At 51.1% G+C, this 20,712-nt stretch overlaps 1 protein-coding gene and 1 long non-coding RNA gene across 11 annotated transcripts; one reads left to right on the forward strand and one right to left on the reverse strand.

Annotated features, from left to right (window-relative positions):
- Window positions 1–58: 58 nt before the first annotated feature.
- RTKN (rhotekin) lies at window positions 59–15,342 on the reverse strand. Of its 10 annotated transcripts, none has more exons than XM_045446557.1 (13): window positions 13,751–13,877; window positions 12,978–13,395; window positions 6,439–6,638; window positions 4,659–4,720; window positions 4,509–4,562; window positions 4,296–4,413; window positions 3,866–4,075; window positions 3,021–3,115; window positions 2,808–2,914; window positions 2,446–2,574; window positions 1,605–1,773; window positions 1,337–1,441; window positions 59–753 (listed from the first exon to the last, which is right to left on the reverse strand). In XM_045446557.1, exons 2-13 carry the CDS (start codon window positions 13,047–13,049, stop codon window positions 419–421), a joined length of 1,656 nt encoding a protein of 551 aa, XP_045302513.1. In that variant the 5' UTR covers window positions 13,050–13,395; window positions 13,751–13,877; the 3' UTR covers window positions 59–418. The 10 variants fall into 10 exon arrangements, with proteins under 10 accessions (XP_045302513.1, XP_045302514.1, XP_045302512.1 ...); XM_045446558.1 differs by having other exon boundaries at window positions 12,978–13,261; window positions 13,751–13,862; XM_045446556.1 differs by lacking the exons at window positions 12,978–13,395; window positions 13,751–13,877 and adding an exon at window positions 15,047–15,342 and having other exon boundaries at window positions 4,512–4,562.
- A 613-nt stretch (window positions 15,343–15,955) lies between these two features.
- LOC123580995 lies at window positions 15,956–18,232 on the forward strand. Its single transcript, XR_006703552.1, has 2 exons — window positions 15,956–16,066; window positions 17,726–18,232. It is a non-coding gene; the product is annotated as an uncharacterized LOC123580995 (long non-coding RNA).
- Window positions 18,233–20,712: the final 2,480 nt, after the last annotated feature.

The raw sequence follows: 20,712 nt of genomic DNA on the forward strand, positions 1-20,712 counted from the left end.
TGGGGCAGGTCCAGACCAAGCAGCAAGGCAACCTGTCCTCAAGAACCAGGGGAAGGCCGCCGTTAAATAACTTTAATGGTTGATGTGAGAGTCACAAGGGAGGTGCACTCCCTCCCAAGGCTCTTCAGTGTCATCCTCAAAGCTGGTTAGTGCAGGGAGGTAGGGCAGGGTTGGTTCCAGTTTTCTCCCAGGAAGGGTTTCGGGGGTACCAGCCAGTCCCAGGAACGAGCCCCTCAACACCTTGGCAACCACAGCTTAAGAGGGGCTTCTGCTCCTCCTCCCCAGCCTACCCCAAGTCCAGCAGAGGAAGGTGAGGCCAAGCTGGCCAACCTTCTACTGACAGCGCCGCATCCAGAGCCTGACTGCATATGGGTCTTCTCTTCCTCTGGCCAGATCCTGTTGCCAGCACCTTTCTCTCTCACACTGGTGACTGGAGCCAAGTGCGGGACGGGCCTTTGCTGAAGAGGCCTCTGGACCGTGGGGATGGCTGCTGGGGGAGAGGGGCGACCGAGCGGGAAGCCCCAGGGGAGTGGTCTGGGGGGACAGCATCCAGGGAGAATGTTCGGGGTCGCCCCCAGGGCATGGGGTGGGTCCGAGCTGGGGCTGGGGCCACTGAGGCAGGTGAGCAGGGGGTAGGCAGGGCAGGCTGTTCTGTAAACATTGCTAGCCAGGGTGGGGGTGTCTCCAGCCTTGTGCCCTCCCGCTGGGCCAGGATGTCTGTCACCGCTGCGATGTCATCCAGCGGCTCAATAGCTGTGGCACCAGGAAGGGGTTGAGGGGAGGGGGCTAGTCAGAGCTTAGGCCCCAGGCCTACCCAGCCCTGACCATCACCTGTCACTGTAATAGGAGGAAAGCAAAGCCCGGATCTCAGCCGAGACTGTGTTATCCTGCAGGAGAAGCCCCTCACCTGGGCCCCCTGGAGCCACTGGCTCTGATACAACTATGGGATATGGGGATCAGGGGGGATGGAGATGAGGGGGTGGGCAGAAGTGGGTGAAAAAATCAAGGAAAGAGGAGGAAAATGAAAGCAGTGCCAGGCAAGTGAAGGGTCAGAGGAGGAGACAGGAATCCACATGCAGAAAGGGAAACAGAGAAGAAGAAATTAGGACAGAGTCCATGAAATGAATCTGGCTCTTTGGGGGTTTGTTTGGAACTTTGGTGGAGGTGGCTCTAAGAAGAGCTGGAGAAGAGAAACAAATACAAGAAGACCGAGTGGGCCTTGGGTCCCCAGAGCTCTGCCTCAGTCTAGTGCTTTCTCTCTGTTGCCATTATCTAGGCTCCCTTGAAGCCCCCAACCCCACTTCCCATCAGGTTCCCTGAGTGCACTTTCACTCACCCATCTCATGGTACAAGGACCCCTGCTTGGCCAGTACTTGGGGTGGTTTCCGGGGAGCAGGGGTTTCAATTTTCATGATTTCATCACAGCACTGCTTCCATTGGCCTGGAAGGAGGGCAGTGACTGGGGTGGGAGGAGGAAGACTGAGAGGGCCAGGCCATCCTCTCCCCTGCCACGTTCCCTTCCACACTTTTTGGATATAGAGGCCTTGGGTAAAAACATCAAACCTTAATCCCTCCCAAGGTTCAAACCAGCCTCCTCCTCTTACTCATGTCAAAGAAAAGCTGCCACAGAGCCTCCATCCAGCTGTGCAGGGCTCCTCGACTCTCTGTCTGAAGGGTGTGTGTCACCTCATCCTCCCCATACCGGTTACTGATGCTCAGGGTGAAGGGCCGGCCTGCAGCATGGTCCAGCTCCCCTGCCCGGACTCGAGTCTCCTGCAAGAGAAGGAAGGGGTCTGCTGCCACCTTCACGTTGGTCACAGAAGTCAGCAGTGACATCAGGCAGGTTTGGTCATCCCTGCCTTAGAAGGAGGAGCTTGTTGGGTGTCTCCCCAAGCCCTCTTATTTGCCTCCTATTGAGCAGAGCAGGAGGGAATGGCAGGAAAGGACTGGAGATGAGACAGATCGTCCTCGGTCAGGAACGTGGAGCAGATGGAGACAGGGAAGGAGGGATTGAGTGAGGCAAGGAAGGCACAGAGGCACGCAGGAATGCTGAGGCCTAATGTCCCTCAGTACTTTCATAAAAGTTGGCAGGAAAGCCAACAAAAGGGCTCGGAAACCAAGAGAAGTCATTGGACTTGGGTTTGGGAGAGAAATCCAAAAAAGGGTGAAGTAGGGGCAGATTGGAATCTGAGGGAAAAGGCAGAAAGAGGATGAAAATCCTAAACTGGCCATGGGACCCTCTGAGACTAGGCAGGGGCTGAAGCTGGTGAGTAGAAGAGTTTTCCAGTGATGCTGGTGAGGGAGAACATTCCTGGCCCTGAAGCTAGGTATGGTGCTGTTAGGAGCAACAGGTGAATTTCCATCTCTCTGCACCCACCCTCCTGGGACCTGAAGGAGACACTCCTGGGCCCTGGCACCTGGTAGCTTCACCAAGGGACCCATCACCTTGTTGATGGCGATAGTAAACAACGGTTCTTCCCCAGTGTCTGCGTCTTCAGGTTGCCGGTAACAGAAGAGGTTTGTGCCTTTCAGGACTCCATGCACTCGTGCCCAGTTCTGCAGCTCCCCAGCTTGCTGCGTAAATGACTCAGGTTACCTGGGGGAATCACACCGCCAACACCCTTCTTCCCTTTCCCCCAGTGAGAATCTGCTCCTCTCTGCCCATGCTCTTGTCTGATCCAACTCTCTTCTTGCCCTAACCCTCCTTCCTCTACCCAGATCTTGATTTTTCAGTGGTCCTTCGGTGCCTAGGTGATCCAGCTTTCCTTCTCCAGTTTCCCTTCTATACGTCAGGGCCCCCTCCTCACCTGCACCCTGAGGGTACCACTTGCGGTAGGCTGAGTCATGCAAAGAGGTTGAGCCACCAGGCGGCAACACACGCTACCATAAAGGGGAAGCCAGGCGGGGTTCTCCTCTGGGGGACAGGAAGTGCAGGGTAAGGATAAGGAATGAAAATGGACCATTCAACAGCCCCTCTTCTCACTGTCCAGCATCCCCCCCACCCCACAGCACATACTCACCATGGCTGGTGAGGGTGAGGTCGTGTGTGCGGAACCCATCTTGCACTGCTGCCAGGGTGAGCGTGGTGTGAGCCAGGAGGTGGTAACGAGGACCCCTGCAGGACAGACAGAGAAGTGGGCTTCAGCCCCATGATCTGCGTATTAAATAGCAGGAGATCTGAGGGCTAAGCAGATCTGCCCCGTCGTTCAGGCGGCCCCACAGAAAACTAGCTTGCCTCCTCCACGGGGCTTAGAACATTTACTGAGCTCCTGCTGAGTGCTGGGTCCTGTGGTTTAATTATGTTATTCCACTGTATTCCCACAACAGCCTTGGAAGGTTGGTGGCATTGTTCTGTTAATAGATGAGACAGCTTGAGACTTAGAGAAGTTAAGAAATTTTCCCCAAATTTATAGCTGGTAGGTGGTGGAGTTGGAATTTGAACTCATGTGTGTCTCCAAAGTCAGCATTCTGTTCACTGCCCTGGAGCTTTCAAACTGCTTCTCAGAGGCCCCGTGTTTCTGTTGGGTGCCTCTAGGCATCAGCAGGCAACCCCTCAGGACCCAGGCTACTTTGCTCCAACCAGAGCACTCTGTTCTATCCATATAAGATGCATTTGCTGCTGCAAAAACTTGAAGACCCCAGAGCTTAGCTCTCCCTGCATTCTTACTGGTCTTCTCAGTTGACATGGGCCTGCTCCGAGGTGTAGGCCAGAGTGCCTCCCAGCTGTGTGGCCACTGCTACTTCATGTAGGTCTGTATGCTGTGGCAGCAGCACAAAATAGTTTCTGCATGCTCAACACAGCTCTGAGGTCACCCGTGGCCAGGACAGAGGCAACTGAGGGCAGTGGAAGAATGTAGAGCCTTACCCCACAGCTGGGGTCGGAAGCAAAATGGGACTGCTCCCCGAACCCCCAGCACTCTCCAGCGATGCCCGGACACGCCTCCCTGAGGAGCGGCCTAGGGAGCTGCTGAGTTTGGTGGCAAGCCTCTTGGGGGCTCCAGCCAGGGCCCCCTCCTCTTCCACGCAGGCCCCATACAGCTCCAGTCGCAGTTCAAAGTCTGGCCCTGCCTCGGTGCTATAGGAGTATGGGAGGAAGAGAGGAGGATGCTCCTGGGGAAGTCCAGGGAGGCATGAGGGGGTGGGCAGGGGTGAAGGACAGATGTGGTGCAAGTATAGGACAACTCCCCAGGTGAGGCCCATCTCCCTTCCTCCCTCTCCTCTCCCCCTGCAGCTATGGCATCCAGGGATTGGAGCAGAGTGGAGAAAGGAGGGCGTCACAGGGACCAGGTGCTCACAAGAGCACGTTGCTCTGAAAGGAGATGTCTGTGAGGGTCCTGTCCACCAGGATCATCTCTGTGTCCTGAATGTGTTCCCCTAGCTGCAGCAGCAGGAACACAGCCCAGCGGTGCAGGTCTGGGGACAGAGGCCAAAACTGGTAAAGATGTGCCCACAAGAACACCCAACCTCAGGTCACTCCCTCCATTTGTCCCAGCATGTGTGCAACTCACCACCTTTGTTCTTGAAATATTCTGTGTCCTTCCACATGAGTGGAATCCGGAGGTCTGAGGGGCAGAGGGGCAGGAGAGATGTTGAAACAGGGCAGGAGATCTTGTGGTTGGGCAAAGAGTGCCAGTGACTAGGGGAGTTGTGCTTCTTACCAGAGATGCAGACCCGGCCACGGCAGGGGGAGCGCTCAGCAGGCGGCCCGCTGTCAGAAGGCCTGTGGGCAAATCACAACATCGCCACCTGCCTCTAGACACTATGCCCACCCCCCACCCCCCGGTTCTGGTTCCCAAGGGTTCTTTGTTGCGGCCAGCCCAGGGCCCAAACCCAGGTCCCCCACCAGCCTGACCTAGCAGGACTGAGGGACTGTAAGAGCTGTCAGTTGAACCCAGGGAGTCACTGGGCTTGGGGACACTGGAGGAATATCAGCTCACATGCAGTATAAGCTCCAGGCTCCTCCCCCTCCAAGCATCCTCTCTGACCACCTCCCCAGACCCCTGCCAGGGATGAGTGGGGCTTGAGGGAACAGGTGCCCGCAGAGACTCCTTTTCAAGAGTTCTTCTCCATTAAACCCAACTTGGAGGAGTTTGCAGGCTTTCTTTTTAACAATGGGGGAGGCTGTTCTCTACCATCTCATTCATCACTTCTTTGATATAGGAGGATACTGGGTGGGTTGGAAAATCAAGAACTCAAGTAAAGAATATCTGTGTTCCATTTGCCATAAACCTCTCTTCCCTCCGCCTCAGCTTTGATTTCTCCTTTACCATCTCCAGGTAGGCTGGGCCTTCCCAGTACCCCACTGCAGGGCCCCAGACACCTGGCCTTACTCCCCTCCCCACCCGTCAGCAGGACTCACCAAGCATGTGTCTCTCCTAAAGTGACAGTGAGTTTATCCATACAAATTCATAGCTCCACTAATTATCAACTTAGTAAGGCCTTAAGCTAAATGATGTGGCACTGATGACAGTGTGTTTAGCTGTCAGCAATTTGGGATGTACTTCAAATCACACTGCCTAGGTTTTATGGCCAGGGCAGAGCCTGTTGACGGCTGCCTTTCAGAAGACAGCAAGCTCACATTGGAAACTGCCCCCCACCTCCCAGCCTGCTTGCCGTTTAGCTTTATGGGGGAGCCAGAGCTGGTTATCTGCCTTCCCCCAGGGGCTTCATGGGTGGAGGGCTCCTGGCAACCTCTCCTGTGTCAGCCTTCATGGCCAAGCTGGGATGGGCACCCTGCCAGTGGGCAGCTGGAGCCTTCTCCCTACTCAGCAGTGGGGACAAACAGGCTTATTTTGCCAGAGCCAGTTTTCCAAATGACCAGGCTACCAAAAGTGGCCTCATTTGCCAGGTATTTTCTCCAAACACTTTAGTTGTACCAGAGCATCACCTCAACCAATTCACCATGGATTTGTCAGATGAGCAACATCTAATGTCATGAAGCTGGTGTTTCACATCCAGAAGCTGACCCCTTTTAGAATACACAATCTAATTTAGGGGAGCAGATAGGCTTTCCCTTAAATGTTTTTTTATTATTTCCTTTCTCAAGCACTGCCTGTGATGGTGAACCTTAGGTACACTATTGTCAGTTTGTGGTAAATTGGCCATCTGGTGAACCCACTTTGAGAAAATTATCTTTCCAGAAGCCAGCCAGCCAGCCAGCCAGCTTCATCGGATCACGGGCAGGGCTTAGCAAATTAGCCCTTTTACATTATAACTCAGACTGACAGCCTTTCACCAGATACACTGGCTTTCCTGAGTCTAGCCCTAGCTACTCCTTAGTGCACCTTGGGCAACACACTGTGGTGATAAAACACCAAGGCATCTCCCAGGCCTCTGACAAGGCTTCAAGGAGAAGTCATCTTCAGGGTGATCCACACTCCGTACATACACACAGTACACGACTACCCCCCCATACAGCCTTGCTTCCCCCTTGCTCACCTCCGGCCTGTCTTGCCCAGCACCTGCGCCTCCTTACGCCGCTGCAGCTCACCCATGTAGCTGAGGATGCGACTGTTGCACACCAACAGGCTCTTGGTGGCCTCCAAAGCTTGCTCTCGCTGGGAGCAGGCCGCCAGCAGCTTGCAGGCCCCTTCCCTCATCCGGATCTCATGGTCTAGCTTTCTCTGCAACTCTGTGTCCTGGCCAGAGTTGGGGGAAAGGATGAGAAGGAAATGTCAGTTGGGGACAGGCTGAAGCACCCTCCAGTCCCCAAGTGGGCTGTGGCCCAGGAGAAACAGATAAGAAACTTATGTTTTAGGCAACTCAACCTCAGCTACCCAAGAATAACCAGAAAAGCTTTGTAAAAATACAGATGCACTCATGCATTTGATGGTAGGAGCATAAATTCCTTCAGCCTCTGTTGAGCACAATTTGGAAAAAATCTATGAAAACTAGAAATTCACGTATCCTCTGATCAAGCTATTCAATATCTAGGAGTTTATCCTACAAATACAATTATACCTATTGGCAAAGCCATATTCATTGCAACATTTAAAAAAATTTTTAAATGTTTTTATTTAGAGAGAGAGAGAGAGCATGAGCAGGGCAGGGGCAGAGAGAAAGGGAGACACAGAATCCGAAGCAGACTCCAGGCTCTGAGCCGTCAGTTCAGAGTCCGATGCAGGGCTCGAACTCACAAACCATGAGATCATGACCTGAGCTGAAGTTGGGCGCTTAATTGACTGAGCCACCCAGACGCCACTCATTATAACATTGTTTTAAAGCACCAAGTTTAAAATTCCTTCACTCAGGCATTGGTTAAATAAATCACAACATTTCTATATCATGGAATATGAAAGGCTGCAGACATTAAAGAGTGAGGTAAACATTTGTGCGTAGATAAGAAAAAAATCTTCAAAATATATTAAGTGAGAAAAGAAAACAGTATTACACAATTCTACCATTAGTGTACTATATATATATATATGTATATGTATATATATATGTATATGTGTATACATATATATATATGTATATGTATATATATATATATGAGGTTGTGGGCCTGGGTGCCAGGAATGGAAAACAGATTTATGCTACCTTTAAAAATATATACAGCCTTCTTTACTACTGTACTTTCGGAAATTGTTACCTTTTTAAAAATTTTTAATCTTCTCATTTAAAAACAAACAAAAAACACATTACCATGCTCTGCCTCAGATGTGCAGAACAAGAATCTCTAAGAGTGGAGTGTGTGAGTTTTTTTGAAAATTCCTTGAGTGATTCTGAGGTGTAGCCAGGGCTGAGAACCACCAACTAAAGAAAATGGACAAGATGGTAAAGACCATCCTGGATTACCCCAAAAACTCTAGTGATGAGTTGGGGGAGGGGGGCATCTAGTTAGTAAGGGATCAGTGGAGAAGGAACATACCATGTATAGAGTTCACCCATGCTGCACAGAACCCTGTATGCACTCCAAATTAGGGGACCTGCCTAAGGAGATCTAAGCTTGGGAGGTTAAGGACAGAGGCAAGGATTGGGGATGGGAAGGCAAGCAAGGCAGGAGGTCAGGAGTGAGGGGCTAAACAGGCTGTGCATAAGGATGGGGGTAGGTAGGCAATGAGAGAGGCACCAGGATTCTCAGGAACATTCACTCAGAAAGAGCCTTGGAGGTCTTGGCAGAGAGCAGAGGGTGAGAGTACCAGTCTGACATGAGACAAACCTGGCTCTGTGACATTCCTGCCAGTCTTGATAAGCTGAGAAAAAACTTATTTAAAATACACTAGACAGTTTACTCAAACTCCCTAAGACTTGGTTTCTCCATCTGTAAAATGAGGATGGAAATAGTCCCCACATCCCAGACTTGTGAAAATTCAGTAAGCCAGGAATGTAAAGCACTTAGCACAATGCCCAGCACATAGTATACATGAATGGTGAGGATGCTTTTTTAAATTCTGCTATTTTGACAGCAGTAGCATTCATCCAACAAACCTGGAGCATCCCTGTGCTGTCCAAGGCCCACATTTAAAATCCAGCTGGGAGGTGACAGATGCAGACATTAATGGCTGCACCATAAGTGCCATGTCATGGTATAAACACACTCACAGGACAGAAACCATGTCTGCTTCTGGTTGAAGTGACCAGAAGTGACCTCCTTCAGAAAGGAGGTAGAAAACTAACCCCATTACAGTATAAGATTAGTTTAAGAGGAAACCAAGTGGAGACACCAGGCTGGAAGAGGGGGGTGAATGTGATCACCCAAAACCTGTCTTCTCCCTCACACCAATTATCACACTGGGCATTTTCTTCTGTCCCCGGTGGCTCCAGCCTCCACATCTCCAAGACCTGAACACCCTAAATTCCTGTTTTCAAAAGCCTTGTCCAGCCTCCCTGAAAACATTCTTCCTTCACTATTTATTTCCTGGGCCACCAATGAGCTAGGCCTGACTCTCATGAGCCCTCTCCCAGCATTGTTTCTCTTCCTGACACTTCAGAAATAGGCCAACCAGCTCATAATGCCCCCTCCACCAGGAAGCCCTCCCAGACTACACGGCTCCTGCCCCATCCCCACCCCTCAGCCCCTCTATGTCTGTCTGCACCAGGGTCCCACCTCTGCTAAGCTTTCTTGCTTGCCAACCCCCATCCCATTCTGCATCCAGCTTCTGTCACAAACACCACAAACGGATGAGAGAAGGGAGGGTACAGAGAGGCGTCCTCAAGCCCCCTCCTGGCTAGTCTCTTGGTCCGGGCCCCAGCACTCACGGATCCTTCCCTAGCCCTGTCCATTGCGCTTGTGGCACCAACGCAGGCAACGCGCTGGTTCCGGGGACTCGCAAGCACGCTCCCGCCCGTGGCGCTTGGGGCGATGGTGACATCAGCTCCCAACTGCCGCGAGAGCAGTCGAGGGGCTCCTGGGCGCAGGCGGTCCCTCCCAGCTCCCGGCAGGGTTAGGCTCCGGGCTCTAGCTGCGCAGCCAGGAGACCCAGTCGTGCGCAAGGCTGCCCCCAGAGCTCCCACGTCGCATTGGAAAGGGCTTTTTGGCCTTGGTGCCGCTAGAGCTGCAGGAGGCCAGAGGCCCCTCCTGCTTTGCGGTTGCCCTCCAAGGTGACCCCTTGCCCAAAAGCATGGGGGAGGAAGATAGTGTGTAAATTGGAATAACTGGGGCCATAGAAAAGTTTCTGGGCTCAGCCTAAATGAATGAGCCTGCTATCATCCCCCCCTACTCTGGCCCCAAACCCGCTCTCCCACAGCTCCAGGGAGGAGAGGACTCTAGAAATCCTGCTTCCTCCCTTTGGGCAGAGCATCTCAGGAATCCTGGCACTGTTTCTAGATCCCTGTGTTTAGCCCCCATCTCCCCACCCCAAGGATAGCTTCTTGTCTCCCCCTCCCCACCCACACACCCCTTTCTCCCCAAGCAGGCATTTTCTCCAGACTCTCCTGGGAAAGAGCCCAGAATTGGATGTCAGCAGGACCTGGGTCAAGGCCCAAGGGGCTGAAGGAGGATGAGTCATGGGCAGAAGCCCAGCACACATTAAGCTCTCCGTGGACATCTTCCTGTCCCTCCCTCCCATTCTCTTCTGTCCCTGACTTACTGCTCTGCTTCTCATCACCTCTGTTCCCTTCAGAATCTCCACTGGGGCTAAATCCAAATCCTGGCTTGGGAATTTGACTAGCTGTGAGAACTTAGCCTCTGGGAACTATAAACTGGGGAGTGTTCTATCTCCTTCATAGTATTGTTTGAGAATTAAGTGGGAAAGTCTAATTGTTTCCTTGGCCCAGCACATATTTAAAAACAGCCTTTCTCTCACTCCCACCTCCCCTTTACTTGCAGCTTAAGTTGCTTCCTCCAGAAAGTCTTCTTGGATTTATTCTTCCATGAGTACCTCTCTTAGCAATCTCTGAAATATCAGTGGATCTCTCTCTTGAGTTGGGGGTAGGGGCTGGGGGGAGGAGACTGCTGAGTTTGGTGGAAAAAGAACACAGCACCCTCAGCCTGTAGCTGAAGGAGAGATGACCAAAGTGAAATCTAAGCCCCCTCCTCTGCCCCAGAACTTGAACAGACTTACCATGAAGAAAAATTACATGGGGGAAGGGAGCACAAGACAGTGGAGAGGGTGCAGAATTTAAACATTTAAATACCTAGACCAGCTTTGTTCAACAGTATCTCCTGTAATGATGGACATGTTTAGCAGCCATCTTGAAATGTGGCTAGAGCAACCAAGGAAATAAATTGTTTATTTCATTTTAATTAACTAAATTACACATTTAAATAGCCACATGTAACTAGTAACACGGACAGTGCAAAGGACTAGGTTTTATCCCATGTGCCAACACAGGACAATAGGTGGTATCAGAGTCCCAATGGGCTCACTGAGCATCTTTTTTTTTTAATGTTTTTTTTTTTTTAATTTTTTTTTTTCAACGTTTATTTATTTTTGGGACAGGGAGAGACAGAGCATGAACGGGGGAGGGGCAGAGAGAGAGGGAGACACAGAATCGGAAACAGGCTCCAGGCTCTGAGCCATCAACCCAGAGCCTGACGCGGGGCTCGAACTCACGGACCGCGAGATCGTGACCTGGCTGAAGTCGGACGCTTAACCGACTGCGCCACCCAGGCTCCCCATAATGTTTATTTATTTTTGAGAGAGAGACAGAGAGAGACAGAATGTGAGTGGAGGAAGGGCAGAGAGAGAGGGAGACAGAGAATCTGAAGCAGGCTCCAGGCTCTGAGCTGTCAGCACAGAGCCTGATGCAGGGCTCAAACTCATGACCTGTGAGATCATGACCTGAGCCGAAGTCAGCCACCCAACTGACTGAGCCACCCAGGTACCCCGAGCATCTTTCTGCATATTAGAAATAGGTGACCCTCTCCAGGCAAACAAGTTAGATAAAGGTGTCCCCTCTAAAGGTTTGTAGCCCCAAAGCAGGCCAGGACTCCTGCCTCTGCCTGGCACCCTTGTGAAGGAAACAACCTGCACAATTTGTGCCAAGGATGTGCTCTCTTTACAATCCCACCTCCAACCTTTCCCCACAGCAATCTCCTGCCTTGTCCAGGAGGTCACCTCTGTGGTTTCCTTCTCTTTCCCCATCTCAGTAAATGGCCACACCACTCAGCTGCTTAGCCACACACCTGGAACGCTCTTTGCTGTGAGGCAAATCCATCAGTGTCCAGTCCTCATGTCCAATCCATCAACCAGCCCTGTCAGATCTACCACTGTCATTTGAAATCCAGCCCCTACTCTGTCTCCACCACCAGCACTTTCTTCCACACCACCACGTTCACTCCCCTAAGGCTGTAACAACTTGCTGTCCAGTGGTCTTCTGCTGCCACTCTTGCCAACTCTTTCTCTCACCCCCAACCCCTGCCTAGCCTATTGTCCACAGAAGTCATTATTTTAAAACATTAGACAAGTACTGTTCCTGGTTAAAAACCTTGCATGGGTAGGGGTGCCTGGGTGGCTCAGTCAGTTAAGCGCTGAGTCTGGCTCAGGTCATGATCTTGTGATTCAGGAGTTCAAGCCCCGCATCAGGCTCTGCGCTGACAGCTCAGAGCCTGGAGCCTGCTGCGGATTCTGTGTCTCCCTCTTTCTCTGACCCTCCCCCACTTATGCTCTCTCTCTCTCTCTTACAATAAATAAACATTAAAAATTAAACAAACCAACAAAACCTTGCATGGGCCAACAGCATACCTAGAGTAAAATCTACATGCCTTGTTAGGGCCTTCAAGGCCCTGCATAATCTGGACCCTGTCCATGACCTCAGCTCCAGGTATAGCCACACTGGAACTGGAACACATCCTTATCTGAGAGCTTTGACCCTGCTATGCCCTGTCAGGAAAGCCCTTTGTCCAGTCTTCACATACCTTCATATCCTTCAGGTCTCAGTTCATGATCTCATTGCAAAGACTTTCTCTGACCTCCACACTGAATGCTGCCTTCCCTATCTGATGTGTATTACATCCCATTTTCACTATCATTTCACTGTGTGAGATGATTTACATGTTTGCATGTTTATATGTTCCCCCAGGTGAATGGGCCTTTCCTGTCTGGTTCACTGAGGTATCCCATGGTCTAGAAAGGAGCCTGACATATAGAGGTATTCAATAAAGGTGTTTAAGAATAAATAAAGGAACAAACAGCTCCCTGCCATCTCTAGGGCCAACAGAATTCTTACATCCTGATGCAGAGCCCCCTTCCCCTTCCCTAGCAAGGCCACAGCCTTCCTACAAACCTCTCTTACATCAAAGTCCTCTCTTCTTTCCACACTTAAATGACCCCCTCCAAAACACACATCCACACCCACTCACAGAGCTTTCAGAAACAGGTGTAAAGACCCTTCTGCCAACATAATGCTCTGCTCAACAGAACTGAGTGTAGGTCCACACACAGCATCTAACACAAGGCATACAGAACCACCTGGCCCTCTCCCCACTTTGAGCAGGTCCCACCCTCCCTCCTCAGCCCCAGCAGGGCTGCGTGGGGGCAAACTGAGGCTGGGGTGCATGCACAGGAGGTGTACTCCGGGGGTGGGGGCGTTACCTCCAGGCTGAGCGCCATCTGTCGAATGTAGAGCATATTCAGGTCCTCCAGGATGTGCAATCTGTCCTGCATCTTTGTGCCCCCACTTCCCCTTCCCTTGTGGACCCCTCCAGAGGGGGGGTGCTGGACAGGCACCACGCTGCTCCACAATTCCTCCTCCCGCTGCTTCCCTGGTCTTGAAAGAAGTGGGCAGAGGGCAGAGGCTGCCCTCGTCCCTCTGCACTCCTGTTACACCCCTCTGGCAGCTGTGACAAACTTCCCTTGCCTACCACTGTTCCAGAGTCCTGGTGGGAGCCAGGCATGGGAAGAAAGGAAAGCAAGGTGAGAGTGAGGAAGGTCCCAGGAAGGGAGGCCAGCTGCAGAGGGGGCTCTGGGCACAGAATGTCCAGTCTTGCTTTGGTGGCAGCTGTTCTCCCAGCTGTGGAAGAAAAAGGCCCTTTCATTCCGACTCTGGCCCCTCCCCAGCCCCCGCCCACATCCCTGGCCTGGTGGACAGAGAGTCTGTGTGCCGGTAGGGCGTGAGGGGCAGGCACAGCTGGAAGGGGGCAGGGAGGGGACGCTCACGCAGGTTTTACAGAGTTGTGGGTTTGGGCAGCAGGTCAGAGCTTTCTGAGAGGGGCTTCTCACTCTCAGAAAGAAGAGGGATGGAGGTGAGGACTTGACTGGTGAGCCCAGGGAGCGGGACAAAGGGGTACACTGGGCCCAACCCCCAGGGCCACCTCTTCCAACTTGGGGCCCTTATCCAGCCCGCCCCACCCTGGGCTCACAATTACCTCGCTTTTCCAGAAGAAGGGAGGAGAGGGCGGGAGAAAGGCAGGGGTGTGCCTGTCTGCTGCTGCCCCCGCTCCCCTCTGCGGGCCCCTTCCCTTCCAGACAGGAAACCAGCCCCGATTCCCAGCCAGCTGCAGCTTTGCCCCCCCGCCCCACCACCTCCAACCCGGCCCACGGAGTCACACTCCCCTCAGCGGCTGGCGGGCCCTGCGACTCCGCCCCGGCTCTTCAGGCTCCTCTGCTCTGGCCCCTTAGGCCCAGCTTATCCCAGGGGCGGCCCCAGCCCACAGGCCCCTCCTCTTGGTCCCCAGGCCTCGCCTCTCCCTCCCCCACGCTGGTCACACGCTGGGTTGCTCGTGAGGAACCCGACAAAGCCCCTCTCCCCCAGGTCCACTGGCTTCTGAGTCAGAGAAGGCCCGGGACACCGGGACGTGGATGTGAAAGGGCCTTTGTTCTGGGCAGGCTGGGGGGAAAGGGCAGAAGCCAGGCCTGGAATCTCGGCCGGGAGGGAGAGGGAGGCGGGAGGAAGGCCCCCTCACTTAACCCTTTACAGGTCCTGCAGGGAAGGAGAGGTGACCTTGGGGACAGCCTCTTTGCTGTCGCTACTACCCTCGGTCCTAACTCAGGCCCACAACGTTCAGCCGCTCCCAAGCCTCTATGGGGAGTTACAGGTAGGGCTCAGACTAGGTAGGTAATGGGGTAGAGACTGGGCTGCAAAGTTTTGGTGTGGTAAACGCCCAAATCATTAAAAGGGACTCCCCGCCCCACCACACACACTCCCAGCCCTTCAGGGGCACAGAGGAGCAGTTGGGGAGGGCTTCAGCGACTAAGTGGTCAGACCTGGCCTAGAAGTCGAGTTGGTGATGAAGGCTGTCCCAGATGGTTGAGACAGGTTGTGAGATAGGGCTGGCGGCCGAGCAAGAAGAGGGAGCCCAAACGAATCCGAGCTGTTTGGGGCCCGCCTACCTGCTCACCGCCCTTCGCCGCGGGATGCGCAGGATAGGCCGGGTCCAGGCACACTTTGGGAATCGAGACTGCGGACCCTTAAACTCAAGCCAACCCGGAGTTTTTCCAGGCAGAGACAAGTCATCCCAACTGGTCAGGGAATGTCGGGGGTGGCACGGGTTCGATTAACTTTCAGACGGTGCGCGCCTCACTTCTGAAGTCAACAACAACCGGTTAGAACCCAGACCGCGGCGTCTCCGCCCCTCGGCGTGCACGCGGGCGGGGGCGGGGGGCCGAGGGCAGCCGGGGCTGCAGGAGCCGGGGGAAGGGGGAGGCCGGGACGCGGGTCTCACCTCGGGCGGGTCGCTGAAGAGGCTGAGTCGGAAGCGGCCGCGTTTGAACTCCATCTCCAGGGCGGAGCCCCTGGCCACGGTGACCCGGCTCCGGTGGTTTCGGGAGAACATGCTGGCGACCCCGCGCCTTTACCTGCTCTGTGAGTTCCCGGAGCCGCCAGCTGTGTCCGATTTCGTCCGCTTCTGTTCCTCGACGTCCGCCCGCCAGACCGGCTGGGAATCTCCCGCAGCCGGGTTCCCAAACTCCGCCCCCGGAGACGACACCTGGGCTGGGCAGGGCGCGGCACCCTCCTTCTCCACCCCCGCCAAAGGCCCGGCCGGCCGAGCCAGTCCCGAGGCACCAAGCAGTCCTGGCCCGACAACCCCACAGCCAGGCACCCTACACTGCTCAAACACTGCGGGGGCGCGTCATCCGGTCGCGCCCAGGTCTCAAGCGCCTCACCTGGGAAAGGGGCGGACCCAGGGAAGCCCCGCCCCGCCCGCCTCCCCCACCTGGCAAGCCCCACTACCTGCGCGCGGAAAATCCCGTGGCCACCTGGGGTCACTGCGTGGCACACTGCGGTTCTAGCCGGGCCCCGGGACCGTCCCCAGTTCCACACCAAGCAGCTTCTGAAGTGATCGTTTCAACTTCCTACAGTCTCAATGTCTCTTCGTCCCCCTCCCGCTTTAGGTCCTCCATTCGCTACCTGCCCACCCACCCAATCCCGGGGCCATGCTTAAGCATGTTTTGGAATCCTGTTCTGTCAATTACTAACTGTGGAGCCTTGACTCAGTCTTGAACTGAGCTTCAGTTTTCTCATCTGTTCAATGGGGGTATAGTAATTATCTCCATTCCTCCGGTTGCTATGAGGATTCCATATGAGAATGGGTGTAAGATGCCCAGCATAGTGTCTGGCATAAAGCAATTGCCCCAAAAGTGGAGCTATGAAGACAAAGGAGCAGGTGCAGCACTCTTGTGTCCTTGGATGGGGCACAGGTGACCTCAGCGCTCTGGACCCAGATCATAAGTGCCTTACGAGGGTGAGTTGATCATTGACCTCAATGTTGACTATTTTTCAGCTGCTTTGCTGGATGGGCAAGACAGGATTAACACTCTCAGTCTGTGCAGAAGAGGGGGCCCTCCTCACCCCACAGAGCCTAGTGAGAGAGAAAGAAATGGCAGAGTATTAGCTTGCTGACCACACTGATTAGTCTTTTGGGGATTCTAGAACTTACTGGAGAGAACTTGATAGATTAATGAAATTAAATAAATAAGTGAATAAATCTTGAGAGTAAATCTCCTTCATAGCAGATGGGCTGGAGTCGGAGAAATAGTAGCCTTTAACTTTAGAGAGGACAGAATTGCTCTGCTATGGCAAATTACTCAAATGTTCTTCTAGAAAACCTGACTTAAGATTACTTCAGCAAAAGGGGAAATTTCTTGTCTTAAGGAACTAAAATATCCAGAGGCCAGGCTTTAGATGTGGCTTGACTCAGGCATTCAGTGTCCCAAGGATCCTGCCTCTTCCTGTCATCTACCTCTACTTTGCTCCACAGTGGCTTCACCCTCCACAGCATGAGATTGTTTCCAAAAATTCTGGGTCTATAACTTTTCAGGCTTAAATTCAGGGAAAAAGACAGCATCTGTTTCCTGAACATCCTACCCATGTCTTGGATTCACTATGGGCCATCTGGGATCATTTGTCCAACCTCTGTAGCCAGAGGGGTCGACCGACCTGAACCAATCACTGTGGCTAAGGGAGGATTCTACATGCCAGCCGACCAGACCTGGGTCACTTGCCCACTCCCAGAGACCAATTGGAACCTACTGACCGAGGAGAGGAGGGAAGGGAGAGGTGGTTTCCCAAAGACTGTTTCAGTACTACCACCAGAAGGTGAGGGAATGGATGCTGGAGAGGAAAACAGCAAACAGCCTTGATATACAGTTACATGGAGAAGGGAATTCTTCTGGTCAGTAGGAAAGTCCGATCAAAAGATTTTATAAAATCCATGGCCTCTGAGATAAACCTCAAAGGGTGGGTGAGGAGAGGTAACGGGAAAGGCTTTGGGTTTTTTGTTTTGTTTTTTCTAGTGTTGTTGTTTCATTTTTGTTTTTTTAGTAAACTCTACCCCCAATGTGGGGCTCAAACTCACGACCTCATGAGTAAGAGTCACCATCATATGCTCTACTGACTGAACCAGCCAGGCACCCCAGAATTGTTTATTTCTTCAAATATCTATTGTCATTCTTTTTTTTTTTTTTTTTAATTTTTAAATGTTTGTTTATTTTTGAGAAACAGGGGAAGAGTGCCGGCAGGGGAGGCACAGAGAGAGAGGGAGACAGAAGATCGGAAGCAGGCTCTGCGCTGACAGCAGTGAGCCCAATGTGGGGCTTGAACTCATGAACAATGAGATCATAACCTGAGCTGAAGTCAGATGCTTAAAAGACTGAGCCACCCAGGCGCCCCTCTATTGTCATTCTCCTTAACTGTAAATTCCCCAGGGAGGAACAATCTGTCTTGTCAACTGCTTTATGCCCTGTGCCCGGCACAAAGGAAGTACTCAATCAACCATCATTGAAGTAAATGAATACAGGAAAAGCCTCAAGTCAACATGCAGATTTGAGAGTACCTGACTGGGATGAGCCATGCTGTTGGACTAAAAGGGTTCATTTCAAACACTGTTTTTTTTTTTTTTTAGCAACAGAATGAAATCTTACCTGGAATACGTGAAATAGAAGCAAGCAGCTGCTGTGATGGGAGCAGGGCTGGAGCCTCAAGCACTGTCCTCGCCACAGGCCCTCAGCTGCCCTGTACCCCACCCCGGGGAGCTTGTGCTCTCCCTCTCTGGAAGGGTTTGAAAACCCCTGCAAGAGGTGGAGGAATGGAAGACGTCTGGAAAGGAAGTGGAGCTCACATCCTGCCTGAGAATCTGAATTCCATGTGACTGAAGATTTTACAAAAGGAGTGGGATGGCTAGAGTTGTATTTTAGAGATCATAATCCGGCAGCCTCTTTCATAAATCAGTTGGAGGAGGTTGTGACGGGTCAGGGAAGCCAGTTGACACTGTGCGTGAATAGGAGTGGAGAAACAAGGGCCAACAGTTTTGTGGATTGATTTATTTTTTAAATTAAATTCTTATTTGAAAACACACATACAGTTAGAAAAAAAAAAAAAACTAATGTACTCCTAATTTGACATTTAAAAATAATACAAAATATGGGGTGCCTGGATGTCCCAGTTGGTTAAGGGTCTGACTCTTGATCTCAGCTCAGGTCTTGATCTCATAGCCTTGAGTTGAAGCCCTGAATTGGGCTCCCCACTGGGTGTGAGGCCTGCTTAAAAATAAAATAAAATAAAATAAAGTAAAATAGAATAGAATACAATAGAATAAAATATAAAATAAAAATAATATAAAGTAAAAAATAAAGGAATAAAAGCATGCCTTCCTCAGCATCAGAGAAAAACATTGAGACATTTAGTGCCATGGCGTACTGAGGCCTCACACTAGCTCATAAGAGACAACTGCTAAATTGCCTAGAACTGTGCATTTCAGGTGTTAAACACAGCTTTGATTAAAAATTAAATCTAAAACCTCACAAATAAATTCTATTAAAGCAAAGGTGACAAATGCTCAAAATTCATCACTTCCTCATTTCACTATTTTTCTATTATCTGTTGAGGTTATTTGTATCAATAGTATACACACACACACACACACACACACACACGCACACACACACACACACACACAGTGGAAATGCTATGTCTCTTCCTAAATTCCTGTGTCCCATCATGTCACATTTGAAATTGGGCATGGTGAGAGTAGTTACACAACAGAAACAGGTGAACACCATAAATCAGGGCTGGTTTTTTTTCTTTTCTCTCAGGGAGCTTTTGTTAAAAATTTACCAGCGTACTACTGGTTGGGTGCATAATCTTTCCAACTTTTTCCTTTACTTATGTCTGTGTCTCTGTCTCTCCAACTATGAAGTAGATATCTGAAGAAGGGGTTGTCAGTCACCTGGTGTTCAAATCATCCTCCTATTTCTGCATGGTCCCCTACTGTGGACAATATTGGTAGGCTGAGGCTCTACCCTCATTATGGCATCTGGAGAAGGTTATTCATCCTCTCTCACACTTCTTCACAGCTCAGGGATAAGCGCTTGGCCTAAGCCAACCAACTGGAATGCTCCCAACTGGACTTTGAATCTTGAACAAGTGAAAACAAGACCCAGGGAGAGTTCATGATATAATCATTGCACCTGCAGCCCATGGGGAGCAGGTGGCTGTGCCAACAGGGAAATCCTCATCAGCAGGTTCCGGTGGTGTCATTGGTGTAGCTCAGTGCCACCTCAGCCACATGTTCCTACTTCCTGGCCTCTCTTGGTTCCCACCCTTTTCAAAGGAAAGGACAAGATGAGCCCAAAACATTTTGTAGTGTTAGGAAGTAAAAAAGTGCTCAAAGAACGATGGAGACATGTCAAAAGGACCCAGAAATCATCTTAAAGAAATGCCCACTGACCAAACCTGGGACATGTTTCAGCATCAAAATGAATAATGATACTAATGGATTACAACCCACTGACTGAAACAGAAAATGATATAAATAATTCATATGTAAAGGAATGTAAGAAAAGAAAGCACCCCTTCACAGTAGCATGCCCACTAATAATACATGTAGATGCAATAATGGAAGTAGAAAGATTACGTTGGCAATTATTACATATTGTTGATTCACAGAGTATTTGTCAATGGATACTAAGCCTGGTAGATGGAGGTTTGATGGGGAACAGGATTATCAGAGTAGTTTCAAAGTATATCCCCAGAAAATAACTCATTAATTACAAAAGTGAACAATGAAGACTTTACAGTGGAGAACACTGACAGACACCACTGTGACCAGGTGATCAAGGTTAGTGTCATCAATAGTGAGACAGGCTGATACCATGTGCCTCCTGATGTGATACACTGAGAAGAACACAGCACAGTCTTCTTTGTGTAGTATTCCGGCCAACAATTATGAATTGAGACATGAGGAAACACCAGATGCATCCAGGTTGAGGGGCATCCTAAGGAACCAAAGGCCTGTTCCCCCCTTTTTTAAAGATTTCATTTTGGGGATGCCTGAGTGACTCAGTTGGTTAAGCATCTGACTCTTGGTTTTGGCTCAGGTCATGATCTCATGGTTTGTGGGTTCGAGCCCTGCGTTAGTCTCCATACTGACAATGCCAGAGCCTTCTTGGGATTCTCTCTTTCCCTCCCCTACCTCTCTCTCTGCCCTTCCCCCACTTGCACATGCGTGCTCTCTCTTTCTCAAAAATAAATACACTTGTGGCACCTGGTGGCTCAGTTGGTTAAGCAACTAACTCTTGATTTTAGCTCAGGTCATGATCTTGTGGTTCATGAGTTTGAGTCCCATGGTGGTCTCCATGCTAACGGCACAGAGCATGCTTGGGATTTTCTCTCTCTGCCCCTCTCCTACTCTCTCTTTCTTAAAATAAATAAATAAGCATTTTTAAAAATGTTGTTTTTAAGTAATCTCTACACTCAATGTGGGGCTCAAATTTACAACCCTGAGGTCAAGAGTTGCATGCTCTACCAAATGAGCCTGAGCCAGTCAAGAGCCCCCAAAGGTCTGTACTCTTTATCTATTTTTTATTTATTTAATGTTTATTTATTCTTGAG

The sequence above is a fragment of the Leopardus geoffroyi genome, chromosome A3 (genome assembly GCF_018350155.1).
Source record: "Leopardus geoffroyi isolate Oge1 chromosome A3, O.geoffroyi_Oge1_pat1.0, whole genome shotgun sequence".
In the NCBI taxonomy this organism is placed as follows: Eukaryota; Metazoa; Chordata; class Mammalia; order Carnivora; family Felidae; genus Leopardus; species Leopardus geoffroyi.

Coding starts and splice junctions, on each gene's coding strand:
- RTKN (XM_045446555.1), bottom strand. CDS start 15,157: ATGTTCTCCCGAAACCACCGGAGCCGGGTCACCGTGGCCAGGGGCTCC. Junction 4,721..6,438: donor CTGGGCAAGACAGGCCGGAG/GTGAGCAAGGGG, acceptor ATTTGCCCACAG/GCCTTCTGACAGCGGGCCGC. Junction 1,442..1,604: donor GCAGCTTTTCTTTGACATGA/GTAAGAGGAGGA, acceptor CCCTCCTTCCAG/GCCAATGGAAGCAGTGCTGT.